Below are 19,109 nucleotides of genomic sequence, written 5' to 3' on the forward strand. Positions count from 1 at the left end.
AGCGGCCCGAGCCCCCCAGCAGCGGCCGGAGCCCCCGAGCAGCGGTGCGAGCCCCCGAGCAGCGGTGCGAGCCCCGGAGCAGCGGCCCGAGCCCCCCGAGCAGCCGCCTGAGCCCCCGAGCAGCGGTGCGAGCCCCCGAGCAGCGGCCCGAGCCCCCCAGCAGCGGCCGGAGCCCCCGAGCAGCGGCGCGAGCCCCCGAGCAGCGGCGCGAGCCCCCGAGCAGCGGCCCGAGCCCCCCGAGCAGCCGCCTGAGCCCCCGAGCAGCGGTGCGAGCCCCCGAGCAGCGGCCGGAGCCCCCCGAGCAGCGGTGCGAGCCCCCGAGCAGCGGCCCGAGCCCCCGAGCAGCGGTGCGAGCCCCCGAGCAGCGGCCGGAGCCCCCCGAGCAGCGGCCGGAGCCGGCGGCATGATCCGACGGGCCGGGGCGGCCGCGCGCGGGGGCCCCGCGGGGTAAGTCCGGGGAGCGCCCGTCTGCCTGCGGCCCGGGGCGGGGGGCGGGGGGCGGGGGGCGGCGTCGGGGCGGGACCCGGGCGGCGGCGGGACCCGGACGCGTGGCCGGCGGGGAAGCCTGGACGGCCCGGCTCGCGCACGGGGGCGGCTGGGAGGGCGCCCCGACCCCGGCCCCGACCCCGGCCCCGACCCCGGCCCCGGCCCCGCCCCGAGCCGCCGAGCCGCAGAAGCCGCCCCCCGGGGCCGCGTCCCGCCAGCCCCCGGCACCGCCGCGCCCGCGCCCCGCGGGATCCCCGCCCTCGGGCCGCCCGGGGACGCCCACCCGCGGGGACGCCGGGGTCGGGGCGCGGGGGCCCTCGGGAGCGCGAGGCCGCGGCCCTGCGCCTGAAGCCCCACTCGCTCGGGAACCGGCTTTCGGGAGGGGCTCGGGGCCGCGGCTTGGGGCGAGCCCCCGGCCCGGAACCCGAACTCGCTTCTGGGCGAGGCTCAGGGCTGCGCCCCCCGCCCCGCGCCCCGCGCCCCGCGCCCCGCCCCGCGCCGGGAGAGCTTCCCCAGGTGCCGGCCGCCCCCGTTCTGCAGGCGGACTCTCGGGAAAGCCTCGGAGAGCCCTTCTGGGTGCCAAGGCCTAGGGGCGCCCCCCCCCCGCCCGGCTGCCGTCCCCGGCTTTCTGGCTTAAAAACCCCGGGGGCCTCCTCCCGCCGCCGCCCGGCCTAGCCGGCCCCTCCCCGCCCCGGCCGAGCTCTCCTCTCCTAAAACAAGGGGAATGGGCAGATCTGCGCTGCGCGACGGGAGGGGGTGACCGGTTCCCACCCCGGTGGGAGGATGGGTCCGAGGGGCCCTTAACCCTTCTGCATCTGAATGCCCCCCTGAATGCCCCCCTCCTCCCATCGAGGCCCCTCCTGGGAAATTCTGCCTGGATGCTTTCCCTTGGAAGTGACCGCTGCAAAGACAAACGTCATCCGGTGGGAAGAATTGGACATTATGTAGGGGAAGGGGCCCCTTCCGCTGGTTTCTACCACACCCAGTATTTCAAGGTGGAGCAGGGAGGAGTTTCCCACGGAGAAAGGAGAGGGTGGGGGGGCCAGGGTCCTGACCTCTCCGCGCCCCTCCACCTTAGGAATGACACCAGAATGACATCACCTTCCCCATTTCCTTTTGTCTTTGTTCCCTACTGGGTCAGTTACTTAACCTCTCTGTGCCTCAGTTTACTTACATCTGCCCTCACACAGTTGTTTTGAGGGTTAAATGAGATGATGCATAAGGAGTTTTGCACAACGGGGCCCCTGGGTGGCTCAATCAGCAGAGCATCTGATTCTTGATTTGGGTTCAGGTCATGATCTCAGGGTCCCAGGATCCAGCCCTGGGTCAGCCAGGGGTGGGGCTCCCTGCTGAGCAGGGAGTCTGCTTGAGATTCTTTCCACCCCCTGGGAAAGGGAGATGCTCCTCCCCCTGCTCATACATTCCCTTACTCTCTTTCTCTAAAAATAAACAAATCTTTAAAAAAAAAAAAAAAAAAAAGCTTTGCACATTCACCCATAAACTCTTAATACTTATCGTTGATAACAGTAGTTATCTCTGTTTACCATCTATTTAACCTTGGACGGGAGACCTGGCCTTTGCCTCATGTGTAAACTGGGAGGTCACAGTAACACTCACTTCATCGGATTGTTATGAGGTTTGGATGAATTGATATTTAAGCAGCTGCCTACAGGCAGTTAAGGGTTAACACACCAGTCCAGGCCTGCTCAGAACAGTCCTGGCACATTGAATATTGGCTTGTTGCTAAAAACATCACTTTATTTAAGAGGACCTTTTGTGTGGGAGGGTTCCTAAAGAGTACCTCACCAAACCTTGGGCCTGGTACAGGCGGGGATCCCTTTGAGAACATTCCTGGAAGGTACTTGCATACCTCCAGGGACCCAGAGCTTGTTCCTGTGGCAGCTCTTTGACGGGTGCACACCTAAGGAATTCCTGAATGTGAGCTGCCCCCTGCCCTCCCCTAGCTTCTGCTGCAGGAGACCCAGTCCTTCTCGACCTTCAGGCACTATAAGGCAGTTCTCGGGTGCACTCCCATGCATCACCTGTTCCTGGGCTGCACCTCCACCTGTGTTGCAGCCCAAAGATGATGATGAGGGGTGATCATCTACAACTCCAACCCCCAGGCCACCCCCAGGCCACCCCCAGGCCCTGCTGACCCTCAGGAGGACTCTTCTTTCCACTTGGCTCCCCAAAACCCCCTCCTCGCAGCCAGGAGATGATGTTCGGACAGCCAGTGAGCATGCCTGTCTCCCTCACCCCGCGGGAGCTAGGATAGTGTCAGGTGGGTGTCAGCCCGCTGGAAGAGGAGTGGGAGGATTTGGCAAAAGCAAGCTCCATCTACTTCTTGTTGAGAGTGTCAGCTAGAGAGAAAGAAAAAGCAGACAGGCTGTCCAGGGAGGTGGTGTTTGGGAGAGGCCTGAAGGAAGTGGGAGAGCAAACAAGTCCCTGGAGGATGCTGCTGGCATGTCAGGAGCCTGGAGGCCAGGGGCCCTGGAGTAGAGAGTGTGGGAGATGAGGACAGAAGGTGGTCTCGTCGGGTAACGGCTTTGGAGAGTGCTGGGTGCCACTGATAGGGTTTGCACAGAGAGGTGGTCTCATTGGCACTGGGCCATGGTGCACATAGACTGTTGGGGGAACAGAAGCTGGGACAGGGAAATCTGCAGGGAAAGAGGCTTTTGGGGAGGCAGGAGGGAGGGCTGCGGGCTAGGGTGCTGGGCTGGTGACTTGGAGGTGAGGTAGGAGAGGACGGGGCATTGAGGATGAGCCTGGTGACTCTGTGACCTGCCAAGAGGCCAGCGGCCAAGCTGTGCAGGGGTCACTGAGGACGTGGACACGCAGAGCTCCTACCTTTATATGTCTGATCAATTGAGAGTCTGCTTGAGATTTTATTTGAAAAAGGATTTCACTCTTGGATCTAATTCAGTGAGGGAAAGGCAACCCAGAAAGAGGAAGTGACTTAGCCAAGGTCTTAGGAGCCGGAGGAGGGACTGGGCTCAGAAATCGGGTCTCCTGGGCCCTGGGCCTGCAAGGAGCTGCCTGGGCCAAATCCCCAGGGTTTGGGAGAGGCTGACATGGTGCAGGGGTCCTGCTGAACCCCTTGAGATGGGTCCCCCAAGCACTACAGGAGCTATGACTGGGAGCTCTTCTGGGCTGGGGCCCACCCAGACCTGGGATGAATTCAGGGTCCCAGGTCCCAAGTCCCAGCTCCAGCTCTGTCTGTGGACCTGGCCTTCCTGGCTTTCAGGGGCTCAGGTTCCCAGGTGGTCCTGGTGGGTGCTCAGCTGGGAGACCCAGCCCCTTCCAGGCCCTAAAAGAGGCTCTGGCCCATGGGCTGTGAAGGGTTACCTGAGCAGCTAGGGCCTGTACTTCCGGGCCACACACCACCTAGGAAGCGCGTTGGGGAGGAGGGGGTTGGCCCAGGGTCTGCTTGGGTTGGGGGAGTCTCAGCACATTTGTCCCCAGGGCCCTCCCCCTCATCTCCCCTACCACTTGCAAGGACCTATCCTAGGTCTGGGCCCCTGTGTGGGGATCTTTACTGAGGTTGAAAGTATTAAAAGCTTCAAATCCTATAAAGACACCTGCATTTTAATCCAGGAGATCAAAAAATAAAAGACAGAAAGGAACCCAGGATAGTTATGCTCTGTGAAGGGGGCCCCAGGGGTGCCTCGCAGCCAGGGGTCGGAGCGGGGGTGGGGTGTGGACAGGCAGGCACCAGCTCCGTCCTCTCTATCCCATCACAGAGGCCATCGGTCCCTTCAGTGGAGGTCACCCCAGTGGCACCCAGGCAGGGATGAATGAGCAGAGCTGTGTAGGCAGCAGCATTGAGGAGTGAGGACAGGACTGGAGGGGAGAAGCTTCTGAGCGAAGCCCGGGGATGGGGAAGCATAGAGTGGGGTTTCGGCAGGGAGAGTCTGCCCTTGGGTCATCAGAGCAGGGGAGGTGAGTCTTGGCTGGACGTGCTGAGGGAAACAGCCTATGTGGGAAGGAAGCCCATCCTCAGCGTCCGGGTTGCTGTAGGGTTTTGAAGAGCCTGTGTCCCCAGAAAGAGCCCCCACCAGGGGAGGGTGACTCAGGAAAGTCTCGGGCTTCCTGTGCACCCCTAGCTGTCTGCCCCCAGAAGGGACTGAGTGCCCGGCGTCCACTTGTTCTTGGCAAGTTGGCTTGGGGACCGTGAGCACTACTCTGGCGGCCACAGCTTAGAGCTTCTGGCCACGTAATGACTGTCACCCTGGACCTGCCATTTATCCCACCCCACGGGTGTCCAAAACACATGTTTTCAGAAGCTAAAGATGAGAACTGGGATCTTAATGACTCTTATTTATTCTTCTGCTTTTTTAAGATATTTATTTATTTATTTAAGAGAGAGAGAGCGCGTGCAAGCGTGCACATGAGGGCAGGGAAGGGGAGGGACAGAGAGTCTGAGGCTGACTCTGTGCTGAGCACAGAGCCCAACGTGGGGCTTGATCACAACCAGGAGATTGTGACCTGAGTGGAGACCAAGAGCCGGATGCTTACCCCCCTGAGCCCTCGGGCGCCCTGACACCATCCTGCCACCACCCCTCACGCCCCCTGCTCAGATGAGCCTTTCTGGTGATGGCTCCTGCTCCTGGAGACAGAAGATAGCCGTCCAGCCCCCGCCGAGGTCCCACAGGCTGGGTGGAAAGGACAGCGTGACCCCCTAGAGCCCCTAATCATCTTAGGTGCCACGATGTGCTCCTGGAAAGGCCCTCAGGGACCCCCTGTCCTCTGTAACCCTTTCCAGTCCTGCACGAAGCTGGTGCACAGCTTTACTTTCTCTGCCCTCCCTGGCATGTACAGCTGCCGTAGCCTCCCGCCTCTGCCCACAGAGGTCCTTCCAGCTGGGAGGCTGCCACCTCCTCCATGAAGCCTTCCGTCCACACAGCTCTTGGACCTTTCTCCTCTGTGGATACTCAAAAAAGCTTTTTGCATGAACCACTTATCTACGTAGCAAGACACTAAAACCCCTTTGATATCACGTCTTCCTGTTTACACTCTAAACTTTCAAATGAAAGGGATCAGATCTTTCACCTGCACATCTTTCTGCCCTGCACACAGCTGGCACTCAATAAATGCTGGAGGACAACGATTTCCTAAACGGGATTCTAAAGCTTGCCTCGCAGCCTTCTCTTTTGCGTCCTAAAGCACCTGAACTGCTGGAACTATTTGTAGGACACCCCAGGCCTCAGGGTGGGGCCCAGGACGGGGTTGGGGTAGTGGTGGTGGTGGATGGGGGTCAGGAACCCAACTCCCCTTGTGCAGCAGGTGGTGACCTCCCGGGGCCACCATACCCTCCCCCAGCCTGGAGCAGGAGGGTAGGGTCCCTGTGTCGCCCCCAATCCCTTCATTTTACTGTCCTCAGTTGCATTTCCTCGCTTCTCTGGGAGGAGACCAGGGGAGGGGGAGGCCAGCCCTGGAGCCGCGATACGAGAGGCTCCATGGCCCCAGCAAAGAATGGGGGTAGCTGAGTGTGCAGGTTCTGGGGGAGCCCAGGCTGGGCCCCAAGGGCAGGTGTGTGGTCCACTGAGAAATGAGGAAGATAGTGTGGTGATTCTGGTGGTGGCGCTCAGTGTACGTCAGCCAGAGTCGTGGAACCATCCCTTCCCGGGCAGAGCTGCCTTTTGTTCTGAGGTTGGGGTCGGTCCCTGTGTTTTTGCTACGTGAGGCCTCCTTTCTTCCATGGAGTGACTGGGTGAATTGTGGTGGTCGCTAGTTCTCCATGTCTTCTTGGCAAAATAATGTGAATAAAATGCTGCCCCGGCCGCTCCAGCGCCCCTGGTGATCACCGGGGACCTACCTGTGCCTTCCTTGGCTGACCGGGAGGGGCTTGCAGGCTCCCAGGCTGGGGCGTCGGTGGGGCTGGCGGATGTGAAGGCTCCCGTCACATGGGGATGCGGGAGTGTCTGTAGGAGGCAAGTCTCTGATGGTCTCTGGGCCTCAGTCTCCCATCTGAGAAATGAGCCCGGGCCCCCACCTGGTCTGACATTCGGTGACCCCCTGAATCCTGGGCCAAGAGGCAGCAGAAGCCGGTTTGCGGAGTGATGCTGGCGCCCAGGGGACTGCGTGCCAGCTGCGGATCACCTCGCCCTTCTTCCTCCTGACAGCCTATGGAACAGTCTGGACCATATGCGAATGCTTGCATAAGAGCCAGGGATCCCGAGGGACGGCTTCCGGTCATCACCCTGACCTGGTGCCTGGAAGGAAATGCTTTTTCACTGCTCTGGGTTTATTTTTGAAAGAAGTGCATTGGTTTTAGAAGGCTGCTGTGGGGCCGGCCCCGAGCACCCGGGTAGAGCTTGCTGCCCGGACGGTGGGCCAGGAAGGCCACGTTGCTGTGGCGCCACTGAATGAGACCGTAGTTGCAAGGGGACACTGCTCAGGCCATGGTGTGTGGGAGCCGGGGAGTCGCTGGGGAGTCGCAGAGCCATGTGTTCCGGAGCTCCTGGTGGGAGGCATGAGGCCTGAGACAGGGGGCTCCCGCACAGGCCCGGTGCTGCCCTGAGGTAGCCAGCCTATCCCCATGCAGGCCATGGATGACACAGGGTGCCCCCCGCCCCCCAGGGTTATATGGTGAGCCCAGGCCCTTTCCTCCTGTCAGCATGGCCTGGGAGGACAAAACAGCGATGGGTGGGTGCAGGGGAGCCCTCCTTGTCCCTAGGTGTCCATGGGGCGGGGGGCCTACGAAGTCCCTAACTGGGCAGCTGTCAGCCCCTGTCTCCCATAGAAGAGTCTGGAAGGCACCGTCATGGCCACCACCGTGGCTCTCCCTCCTGCCAGCCCCCCTGCTGCCCAAGGCTGACCCAGTGGTCCAGGAGTAGCTCTGGTGACCCATGGAGCCCCTGCCCGCGTCTGCCTATAACTCCTGGGAGTGCTTCTGCCCAGGCCGTACTTGTCGGAAAGAATGAGCCAGCCGCCATGAAGTGTCAGTTCCCTTTTAGAAGAAACGGCCCAGCAAGCGGTTGTGGTCAAGGCCCGTTGCTGCCGTGTGCACCACGGTGCACGCTCAGGCCACATCCTGTGGTCTGATGGCCCCGGCCCGGCCCCGCCCCCTCCGTCCTGGCACTGGGCGGACACACAGTGCCCCCAGAAAGGTTCAGGAGGGCCGCGGGGGCGGGGACCTTGGAGCCCATCAGTGACAGGCTGCCCCAGAGGAGCCCATCCTAGGGCACACTGCCCCCCCACGAGGGGGCCCCCACCTTCATCACTGACACTGAGACCTCTGTCGAAGCCAAGAACCCATTCCCCCCAAGGTAAGAGATGGGATGTCAGCTGTCCACACCGGCCCAACTCTGTGGCTGACATTCGGTAGGTGAAAATAGGCCTGATGAAAAAGCCTGCTTTCTGAAGGTGGATAGAGGACGGGGGTTGTAGGGGCAGCCCAGGAGAAGGAGGGACCACGCAGTGCACATGGGCCTTCTTCTTCTGCACAGGCCGTTCCAGAGCTAAACTGTTCCCTCTAAGTGCACATCCCCCCCTCCCCCCCCCGCCCCCCGCCCCCCGCCTCCGGGACCAGAGGAGTGAAGGACTCTGTGTCGGACGTTCACAATCTCATGATCTCTGGCTAAGGAGCAAGCTGTCATGATGGAATTCACCAGGGACCCTTCTCCCTGGCCTCCTTGTCTCCAGCTCCTTTAATCCCAATCACTGTCACAGACACATACTGGAAATTTCTCTAGGGATGTTGCAATTCAAAGCAAGGACTCAGCTTCCTACAGATGGCACCTGATGATGGCATTTATTATGCTCGCTGCTTTCTGTTCTTGACATTTTCAACACAGCATCCATCTAAAATATATTCATAGATTCTTTTCTCTACTAATTAAGTTCTTTATCCATCCTCACCCATCTATCCATCCATCCATCTATCCTCCTATCCAGACTCCAGTCTGTCTATCCATCCATCCTCTCTCTATCCTCTCATCCTTATGCTCATCCACCATCCATCCTCCCATCCAGATACCAGTCCATCCCTGCATCCATGCATGCATGCACGCATGCATCATCCATCCATCCTCTCTCCATCCTCCCATCCAGCCACCAGTCCATCCATTCATCCATCCATCCATTTACTGAACATTTATTAAACATTGAGAAGCTTCCAGTTTCTCTATCAGAGAAAGTAAGAGAAATATGCACATAGTGAAAGGACAGGGCACAATGTAAGATCCTGCCCATGTCCTACTACCCCTGCCTGTGCTGAGCGGGCAGGACCTAGCAGAGATGGCACCTGGATGCGTCTTGAAGAATGAGGTTCTAACAGCCGAAATCAGGCAAATGCAGCTGAGGGCGTCCTGCGTAGATGGGAAGCACAGGGCAGGAGGTGGGAAGGGCCAGTGTATAGAGCAACAGTCCATGTGCTGAATCCCGGAAGTGGGTGGGCCTCAGCCACAGGTTGGGGAATTTGGAGTTAATTCCGTGGCAGAGACCACAGGTCTGTCCCCACTTAGCGCGGGCCAGCCAGGGCAAGTCACTACACCTGTCCCGTCCAGAACGCCCTTCTCTGCAGCACAGAGCGAGGAGGATCGCTGCTGGCAGGGGTGTTGTCCCTGTCACACAGGAAGATGTTGGTTCCTGGGTCTCTAGGCTGAGATCACATGGTTGCTGTTCCCTGTGTGTGAGGGCGTGTGGGCCTGCATGTGCATCCGTGTGCTGTTGATTCCCCTCCAGAGTGCACCGCATGCCTGAAGGGCACACAGGGACACGCAAAGATGGTGACAACATTCACGGCATCAAACCATTCACGTCTTTGGGGCCACCCCTGGTCTGAGTGCGTGTCTACCCGGCCACCGTGTTCGGTCTGTGTGGGCATGTTGATCCCGTCCTCTGTCCGCTGTGTGAGGCTGTGCTGGGGGCATATGTTACCCACCTCTCATCTTTGATGACACTTGGTCTTCGTCAAATTATGATCATTTTTGTGGTTGGGGTGAACATGTGTCGATCTCTTTGTAATCCCAAAATCCGCACCCCCCCCCCTCTGTTTTCAATGCGGCTCCTGAAAACTTAGGAGTGTGTAGGGTTTGAGGACCATTTCCTTAAGATGTATCACCATCTGGGAGTATTTGAATTCAAGGATAGAGCAGAGCCTGTTGATCGACCCCTGAATTTTAATGGGGTGAAGATGTTTACTGAGTGCTTCCCAGTTTCCTTGAAGCTAAGTGTGGCCGTGTGATTCAGTCCAGGATGGTGACATATAAGGGGAGTGCCGTTGGCTTGGAGGTGTCCTTAAGAGAAGGGGAATACCTTTCTCTCCTTTCCTCTTTCCTGTTGGCTGGAACACAGACGTGATGGTTGGAGTTGAAGCTGCCATCTTGGAGTCCGAGGTGAATTTGGAGGCGCTGCCGGGTGGAGCAGCACTATTATAAGCATCCTACACGTGTTGGAGCATCATCCCACCCCTGGGCTACTTGGACTTTTATACGATAGAAGAATACACATCAATCTTACTCAAATCACTGTTATTTTAGGTTTTCTGACACAAACTTGATCCTAACTGATGTAAGACATTTCCTGTCTTGTCACATGGCACCAGATTATGTCAACAATGACAAAGTTGCTTGTAGGGCTGCCTGCAAGTCTTCACCCCCAAGGGGCAGTGGAAGGAGGAAGGGGAGGAAAGAGAAAAGGCTGTTTTGTGTCGACCAAGGCTCTTATTTCAAAGATTAGACTGCACACGCTTTCTCCACCTTGGGTGCTTGTGAGTTTTAGATTTCTCCAGAAGCTGCAGACTTGTTATTCTGGTTTGAGTTCTGCCTCCCAGTTCTGGGCCTTGACGGGACTAAGGATCACTGAGCAGCCACGTCTCTTCTTTTAGCGTCCGTCTCCCCATCTCTGCTGTGGACAGAGAATGCCCATTAGGCGAGCCCTTCCTGTGCTGCACCTCTGCATCTCCTCGTGGCCTCCTGTTGCCCAAGCTCCAGAAAGGCCAGGCCCAGTCTGAGCAGTGTCCATGTCCTTGCTGGCTGCCATGGTCCATCCATCCGTCTGTCCATCCATTCATTAATTCACTGCCTCTTTTTTTTTAAGATGTATTTATTCACTTTAGAGAGAGAGAGAGAGCGAGCTAGCAGGGGGAGGGGCAAAGGGGGAGGGAGACAAGCAGATGCCCTGCTGAGAAGGGAGCCTGACACAGGCACGGTCCCAGGACCCTGACCTCATGACTTGAGCTGAGATCAAGAGTCAGATGCAGAACCGTCTGGGCCACCCGGCACCCCATTCTCTGCTTCCTTGCTGGGCACAGGCCGGGTGCCAGGCTGCGCTTGTGCTGAACCCTGGCTGCTGGGGGTCTTCAGTGATCTCCTTACCTGTGTACTTGGCCTTGGGAGAGGTTCGTCCTCAAACGGCTGGGCCTGACTTCCTCTCTCGAGGACACAGCACAGGTGTATTTGGGGTCGGGAAGTGCCTGCTCTGACCTGCCCTGCATGGCCCCAGCTTGCTTCCTGGGCATGAGGAGGCCCTTGGGGCTGCATCTGGGAGGCCCTTGTGCGTGGCCTGGGATTGAGTGGGGTGGGCTGCCTTGACAGGCTGAGCAAGTGTCCCTGGAAGGGGTTTGAAACAGCCCACAGCAGCCTGCATCCCTGGCGTGAGCATCATCAGAGGTCAGAGCTCAGTATGGCACAGAGAGGGGAAGTGACTGACCCCGCGTCTCACAGCGCTTTCCAAGACTCCATGAAGTGCACAGGCCATTCCTATTCACGAGGCCTTGGAGATGGGGGCAGGGTGTGTTGTCTTCACTGGCCGTGTCTCCTCCAGCCTCTGGAAAATGTGAGCTCTTTCCTGCCTCAGAGACTAAGCACACGTGCCCCACCTCCTCCTGCAAAAAAGCCTTCTCGGCTCTCCAGCTCCGTGCACAACTTGCACACAGCTGTGCAGGCTGCTCACGGCACAGAGGCACCTGCTAAGATCGAAGCCAGTGGGGGCTGAAACTTCATTCTCCTGCCAAGCTATGTGTGACGTCAAGCGGTGGAGGTGGGGGCCGGGGGTCACCTGCATTCATGGGGAGGAAGGGCACCTCGTTCTGATGCACACAGAGGGACCACATGGCTAGCAGGGCCCCGGGCAGCAGAAGGCCTGTCAGCAGCCTCAAAGTCACGCTCCCTGCACCTGTCACAGTGTCCTCTCTGTCCATGGACGCTCTCGGTTGTGAGCTCCGAGGGCAGACAGGACGGGCCGTGCGTCGGGGCCTGTGGGCTGCAGCCTGAAGGCCGTGCACATGGAGACGGGTCTGTTGCCTTGTAAAGACCGCGGTGCCTTGTCTCCTGGCACTGCTGCAACACAGTAGCGCAGACTCCAGGGTTTAAAGCAAGAGAAGTGAATTGTGTCAGGTTCCGGTTCCGGAGGCCAGGAGTGGGACAGGGAGGTATCCCGGGGCTGCATGCCCTCGGAGATGGGGTGGACTCCTCCTTGCTCTCCCCAGCTTCTGGGGCCTGGGCCGTCTGCTGGGTTCCCAGCCTATATCTGTGCCCCCACCTTGGCCTCCTGGTGTCACGGCCGTCTGCCCCATGTGTGTGCGTCTGTCTGTTCTCTTGAGGAGGCCGGTCACACTAGATTCAGGCCCATCCTGCTCCAGAATGACCTCATCTCAATTCATCACATCCACAACAGCCCCCTTTCCAAATAACATTGCATTCTGAGGTGCTGAAGTTAGGGCTTCACCATGTCTTCTTGGGGGACTCAGTGTGACCCTTAACAGGTTAGAATTTCCATAGAGAAAAAAAATCCTCCCTCTGCCCTTGCCCCTCCTCCCTCTTCTCTCTTAAAACACACACACACACACACATGAAGGTGACCTGTGGGGAGGCCCAGTGAGTGGCCTTTGGGGCACCTCTGGGTTTGGGGCTTCAGAGGCTCCCCTGTAGTTGCCATGAACATCATCCTCCCCTTTGCCTCCCAAATGCACCCCTCCTCTGACAAGAGCTGGCAGAGGGGCAGCCCCGCAGCCACAGCCATCCCTCTGGAGGTGTGCTGGTTCTGGTTTGGGCTCCCCAGGGGCAGGTGCTGCGGTGGCTCCCGAGGTGCACTGGAGGGCTGTGCTCGGTGCCCGCCACACGTTGGCAGCCATCTCCTCACCCAGTGAGTCCCCATCTGCACATAGTCCTACTAGTGCAGTGATCCGGAGGCCCAGGTCGGAGCACCCGGGGTGGGGGGGCTCACAGCCATGTGCGCGGCGGTGAAAAGCGGGGGGCCCTGCGACGCACACCTGCACCCCGAGGCCAGTGGATGCCAGGCCCTGCCTCCTGGTCTCAGTTCTTGCCCTTCACACAGGGGACTCATCGTGGCCTGGTGGGTGCCACGTGTTTTGCAGTGCGTGGCCTTGGTGATTTCACTGTTTAAAATGTCCCCAGCCACCAAGCCCTCGTGCTTTCTTGAGCCCCCAAAGGCAAGAACACTGCGGCGAAGGCCTTGCAAGGAAGCACGAGCATTTGGGAAGCTCCTTCGGGCCAGCTACATGTGCCACACGGGCCGGGCCGTGAGCTCAGAATTCGTGCATCAGGAACATGTATTAAGAGAAATGCAGGGGATCCCTGGGTGGCTCAGCAGTTTAACGCCTGCCTTCGGCCCAGGGTGTGATCCTGGAGTCCTGGGATTGAGTCCCACGTCGGGCTCCCTGCATGGAGCCTGCTTCTCTCTCTGCTCTGTGCCTCTGCCTTTCTCTCTCTCTCTCTCTGTCTCTCATGAATAAGTAAATAAAAATCTTAAAAAAAAAAAAAAAAAAGAGAGAAATGCACCTGAAGAGGGTTATGGACTGACGAGCTGCCGAGAATGTGTGAGCAGCGGCTCCCGGGAACCTGAGCCCCATGCTTCCCCTGCACGTCGCGGTTCAGCCTTGGCTCAGCCTGTGTTCACGGTGACTTCACAGAGCGTGACAACCACAGAAATGAGACTCGGCTGTAGGTGCGTCGTGTAGACGTGTTGGCCCCCCTGCACTGTCCGTGCTTCTGCTGCTTGCACTTCATGCCTCTGACCAAGAAGTGCTATTCCACGCGTGCTCTGTCTTCGTGGCACTCAAGGCCCTGGGACATGCACTGTCCCTCTGGCTCCAGGCCATGGCCCTCCCCCCTCTGGTGACATTCAGGCCTGGGGCAGTCTCCACAAAGGGGAGGGGTCCGTGCTATTTCATGTTCTGTGATTCGAGGAGAAGAGTCTGTGCAGGGGTGCCTGGTGGCTCCGTCTGTTGAGCGTTGACTCTGGGTTTCCGCTCAGGCTGCGATCTTAGGGTCGTGAGACAGACCCGGGTCAGGATCCACGCTGGGCACTGAGTCCACTTGAGGTCCTCTCTCCATCGGCTTCTGCCCCTCACGTGTGCGCATGCACACCCACCCTCCCACTCGCTCTCTTGCACGCTCTCTATAAAATCAATAGGTGAATCATTTTAAAGGAGAATCTTTGTGGGGAGCAGCATGGTAATCAAGGCAAGTGAGAAGCAAGGCTCCTTGGTGGTCGCGGTATAAGTAGTAATCACGGCGCTTACGCCCGCAGGCTCTACATCAGGCCCTTCGCTGAGAGCTTTTTTGAGTTAATTGTCCCAATCCCAGGGGGCTGGGGTCACAATGCCCAGTTCACAGCTCACAGATAAGGAAACGGAGGCCCAGCGAGTGACTGAATCTGAGCTCTCGGCAGAGGAGCCAGCACCTGGGTCCAGCTTTGTCTGAGCCCTCAGCCCCGAGCCCCGGTCCCTGCATCCCAAGGACCTAGAGCCTGCTGGGCCTGGATCCTTGAGGGAACGCTGCCCCCCCCAGCCTTCTAGACCCCCTCGCCTCCCACACCCCCTACCCCGCGGTTTGGCCCAGTGGAGTGGGCCAGGTGGACAACCCATCTGTGCCTTGTCACCCGCTAGCAGGGCCCGCCCCGTAACCCAGGCCTGGGGTTGCAGGGACATAGCTTAGCCAGGCTGGGCTGCCGTGTGCCTGTCCTGTCTTGGGGCTTCGCTCTGCCCGCCACAGCGCCCCCGACGGCCCCAAAGGGAAGGAGCCAGCATCCATGGCTTCCTGCAGCTCCAGGTCTTGACCACTCGGCACTGGGGACCTTGTCCACATCAGGTCGGGCACAGTGTGCACCGCGGGTGTGACAGGGACCAGTGGGCAGCGGGGGACGCGGACCCACAGGAGACGCAGCCCTAAGGGTGGGATTTCCCGCAGTGACTGGGACATCCCTTTTGTTCCTTGGGGGAGGGGGTACCAGTTGGGAGCTGGTGGCTGCCCAGAAGTACCGGCGGGCTGGGCTGCAGCGTCCACGTGACTGCTGATCCCCCAGGAGAGGAAATGTGGTCACAACTGTTGGGTGGGTTGCCGCGTGACTCAGTGTCACCAGGGGTGGGAGGAACGGGATGCGGCGATCATTTCCTGCAAGGTGCTCGGGGCACGGCCCCACACAGCCCCCGGCAGAGCCTGAGGGGAGGTGGCCACGGTAGTCAGCGCAGCATTTGGCCCCGAGCCCTGGGCCCAGCTGTGCCCGCCCCCCTGCAGCTTAGAAACGGGGTTTGCCTTGTCAGAGCACACCCCATACTATGGTCATGTTTCACCTTGCAGCCACCCTCCAACATCGTTGGGTCGGAGAACGAGGCCCAGAGAAGGAGGGAGACCTGTCCAAGGACACACAGCAAGCCTATGGCACAGGGTGGAACAGGCCCTGGCTCCCACTTCCCATACCCCTGAGGAGCCCTCGTTGAGCTCCATGCCAAGTCGAGTCCGTCTTGTCCCCACTATGCGCCATGGGGTCAGTGTTCCCCTCACTCGCATCTTCCAGGTGGTGAGAAGCCAGGTTCCATGTGAGATTGGGTCGGAGGCTCAGGGCGAGGATAGAGCACTCCCAGCAGAGGCCCTCAGGGGCCCAAGGGCACAGAGGGCCCCGTCTGTCTGCCAGGGGCCTCATGACCCCCAGGGCTGGGCTCCTCCCGCCCTGCCCCACTGCCTCTCCCTCCCCAGCCTCGGGGCAGGTGGGGAAGGGAGCACCGTGCCCTCCCTTCTTCCCCAGATGATGGAGACTCAGTGAGCAAGTGGGAAGCAGGGGCAGAGGCTGGGGTCACGAGGCTGGCGCTCCCGGAGGTAAGGAGCTGCCAAGAGCAAGGGACGCTTCCTCCCAGGACCCAGCGAGCTCTTCCCAGGGCCACCCTGGGAAGGACCAGGCATCAGCAAGGTGAGCAGGGACCACAGGGGCTTCCCGGAAGCCGAGGAAGGGGTGGGCTGGGATCCGTGAGCACATCCGGACCCAGGGCAGCCTCCTGGGAAGGGGCCCTCAGTGCTGCCACCTGTGATCTGGAGCACAGTTTTGCCCTCCAAGAGCTTTCCCAACACAGTAACGACAAATGACAGTGACGCTGAACATGCATATAATTTCCTTTTCATCTTCTTTCTCTCCTCTTTCTGAGGAAAAACAAATCCCCCACATAGTGCTCGAATTCACACACAATGGTGTAAAGCTGTAGACCTGTGGTGTCCAGGGCCTTGGCCACCATGTAGCTGCTTTACAAGTTACATTAATTAAAATGAAGTAACAGGGGCACCTGGGTGGCTCGTGCCTTAAGTGCTCGACTCTTGGTTTCAGCTCAGGTCATGACCTCAGTGTTGTGGGATCAAGCCCTGCATGGGGCTCCATGCTCAGCATGGAGTCTTCTTGACTCTCTCTCTCTCTCTGCCCCTCCCCCTGGCACTTTCTCTCTCTCCAAATTAATCTTTAAAAAATAAATACATAAATAAATAAATAAATAAATAAATAAATAAATAAATAAATAAATAAATAAATAAAATTCAGAAACAGTCGCACCAGCCGTAATTCAAATGCCTGGAGCCACCGGCAGCAAATGGCGAGTGCACTGCATAGGGCAGACAGAGAACATTCCATCATCGCCCACCATCCTCTGGGGCAGCATTGTTTTCCCTGTAAGCTGGGAAAACTCGACTGGCTGAGAGATAATTTTTGGGATTGGGTTGGTCCCTTTGGACCTGTTTTGTGCTAAGTGTGTCTGTCTGGCCTGCCTGGCGAGTCGGCCCTGTGGGTATGAGGATGGTAGTTCCCGTTCTTTACAGATGAGAAGGTGAGAGAGCCTCAGGTGAGGGTGGGGCTGAGTTGGGTCCATCCCCAGGGCAGAGGCCCTGCCCTTTGGCTCGTACCTGGTGGCTGAGGGATGGCCAGGCAGGGGCCGCAGCGACCCAGCCACGTTCCTGCTTGTGTGCCGTAGTGTCTGTGACAGGGCGATGCGGATGAGCGTCACACTGGTGCCCCCTCTGCAGACTCACAGTTAGAGGGTCAGTGGCCACTCACGGTGGCCTCCAGGAGGGCTTGCTCACAGGCATCCACGCCTCCGTTTTCATTATTCCCCTGAGGTCCTCGCTAACTGTTTTCTGCCTTCCATAAAAGTGTAGGGCAAAGGGTAAAGCAGGAGAAAGAAGTCACTTAATCCCAGGATCAACCACCACGGCGGGAGCAGTCGATGCTTGTGCTGCAAGGAGCAGGAAGGGCCTGGCTCTCCACATCCCCCCGTGGCCTGGTAAAGCAGCCTCCCCCCTGCAGCCCCTTGTGGGCTCTGGGGGCCTGCATTTCGGACTCCGGGTCACCCTCCGTGTGAATTCCGGCGTCTGGCTCCTTTTCCCATTTGCCTCTGTCTGCCTTGTCTTGTCCTTACTGACATGCACGAGCCCTGTGTTAGCCCAGGCAGCGGCCTCTCGCAGGTTCTGGGGTGAACTAGGGCCTTCTCGCCCTGAGGGCATGACTTTACTCTCTGAGTGGTGTCCGGATGAACCGCAAAGTCTCCATTTTAATGCGGTCACAAGTATCAATTTATTTAAGGTTGGCATGTGTGTGCTGCTTTACACGTCTATTCATCAGCTTGTGAAGATACAGTTTTCTTCTGGGAGCTTTTTGTTTTGCTTTCCACATTTAGGTCAGGACAGAGTCTCCCTGGAGCTGATTTTTGTGTGTGGTGAACAAGAATCGAGTTTCTTTTCTGCCCACATGGATACCCCATTGTCTCAGCACGTTTTGTTGCAGAGATGGCCCTTTCCTCAGTGCCCTACTGTGGCTGTGGAGGAATCGGGACTGTGCCACGTGTCTGTGTGTTTTTGGACTATTGTGGTCTGCTGACCTACACGTTCGTCCTGCACCGAGACTGCACCTTCTCAGTAACTGTAGTTCTAGAATAAGCCTTGGTACCCGGCAAACAAAATGCTACCCCGTTCTTCAGGTGTGTTGGGGGGACCCTTGGCCCTCGGCCTCTCTGCATCCCTTCTCACAGAACACCTTTGGGAGTCCATCTGGAATTGCAGTGATTGTTTTGATCAGTCTGTGTAGAATTCATACCTAGACGCCCCATGGACAGGATCTGTCCTTCCCTCACTTCTCATCTTGTATATTTATAATGTTCACTGTTTCATCTTATACCATAAGCAGGAATCTGGAGGGATTTGGCAGGGTGGGTCAAGAACGTGGACCGTAGACTCGGAGACCACCAGGGTTCAAGTCCCAGCTCGGCTGCTTACTAATTCCATGGCCTTAGTGCATTGCTTGACTTCTCGGTCTCAGTTTCCTCCTCTGTAAAGTGGGAATGATAATCAGAGTTATTTTATGGGGTTATTTTAAAGGTTAACTCTAGCTAACCTAGAGCAATGCCTGGTGGACAGAAATGTCCAGGAACATTATTAGTTCACATGTGAGTACGTAGTATATTCACAGGATTCAAAATATATATTTTTGAGAGGACCCTGGGTGGCCCAGCAGTTTAGCGCCTGCTTTCGACCCAGGGTGTGATCCTGGAGTCCCGGGATCGAGTCCCACATCGGGCTCCCTGCATGGAGCCTGCTTCTCCCTCTGCCTGTGTCTCTGCCTCTGTGTGTGTGTGTCTCTCTCATGAATAAATAAATAAAATCTTTTAAAAAATATGTATATATAAATTTTTTTGAAAAGAGTTATGGTGAAAAATCCTTCCCACTTTTGTTCCCTATGTGCCCATGCCCATCCTTGCCCAACTAGTTATTAGTTCCTCATATCTTCTTCCAGAGTTTCTTTATTCAAATACAAATAATCTTTTTTTTTTTTTCTCCAACCAAGGAACACAGTATACATACTATGCTGCAATTTGCTTTTGTCGTTCGACCACACGTCCTGGAGACCTTTCCAGATCAGGATATAGAGGGCATCTTCATTCTTTTTTTAACCATTGCCTCGTGTCCATCTCCTTCCCTTGCCCCTTCATCATGGGCATTTAGCTTGTTTTCAGTCTTTTCCCCATTGCAGACAATGCCACACTGGACCAGGGAGCATCTTGTCTGTGTGTCGTTTTGCACACATGCAGCTCTATCTTTGTAGACAGATGTCCGTCTGCATCAACTCCTCAGTCCTGTTGGTGGCGTTCTGAGAGAACGTGGTGCCGTGCCGCCATCCTTGCTAATACAGCTTTGTGAGGATTTACTAAGGAAGTGCTGATGTGAAAAAAGAAAATTTCATCTAGCACCTATTCTGTGCTGAGCATGGGCACACAGCAGATACGACCAATGCTGGAACGCGGGGTGGGGGTGGGTGGGCGGGGAGCCGGGTAGCGGCGGGCAGTGTCGTTCACCATTTGATTCCACGTCTGTATGTCACAATGTAGTAAACATCTTTGTCCATGGAGCTTC

General features: G+C 57.7%; 1 protein-coding gene across 1 annotated transcript in view; it reads left to right on the forward strand.

Moving 5' to 3' along the window:
• Positions 1 to 294: 294 nt before the first annotated feature.
• The window catches only part of RIN3 (Ras and Rab interactor 3), a 104,219-nt gene continuing 85,404 nt past the window's right edge, over positions 295 to 19,109 (forward strand). The window contains exon 1 of the mRNA XM_072837826.1: positions 295 to 447. Within this exon, the coding sequence (XP_072693927.1) occupies positions 404 to 447 (44 nt within the window). The 5' untranslated portion in view covers positions 295 to 403. The remainder of the gene's footprint in view (positions 448 to 19,109) is intronic.

This window comes from Canis lupus, chromosome 9 (genome assembly GCF_048164855.1).
Source record: "Canis lupus baileyi chromosome 9, mCanLup2.hap1, whole genome shotgun sequence".
Taxonomy (NCBI): Eukaryota; Metazoa; Chordata; class Mammalia; order Carnivora; family Canidae; genus Canis; species Canis lupus.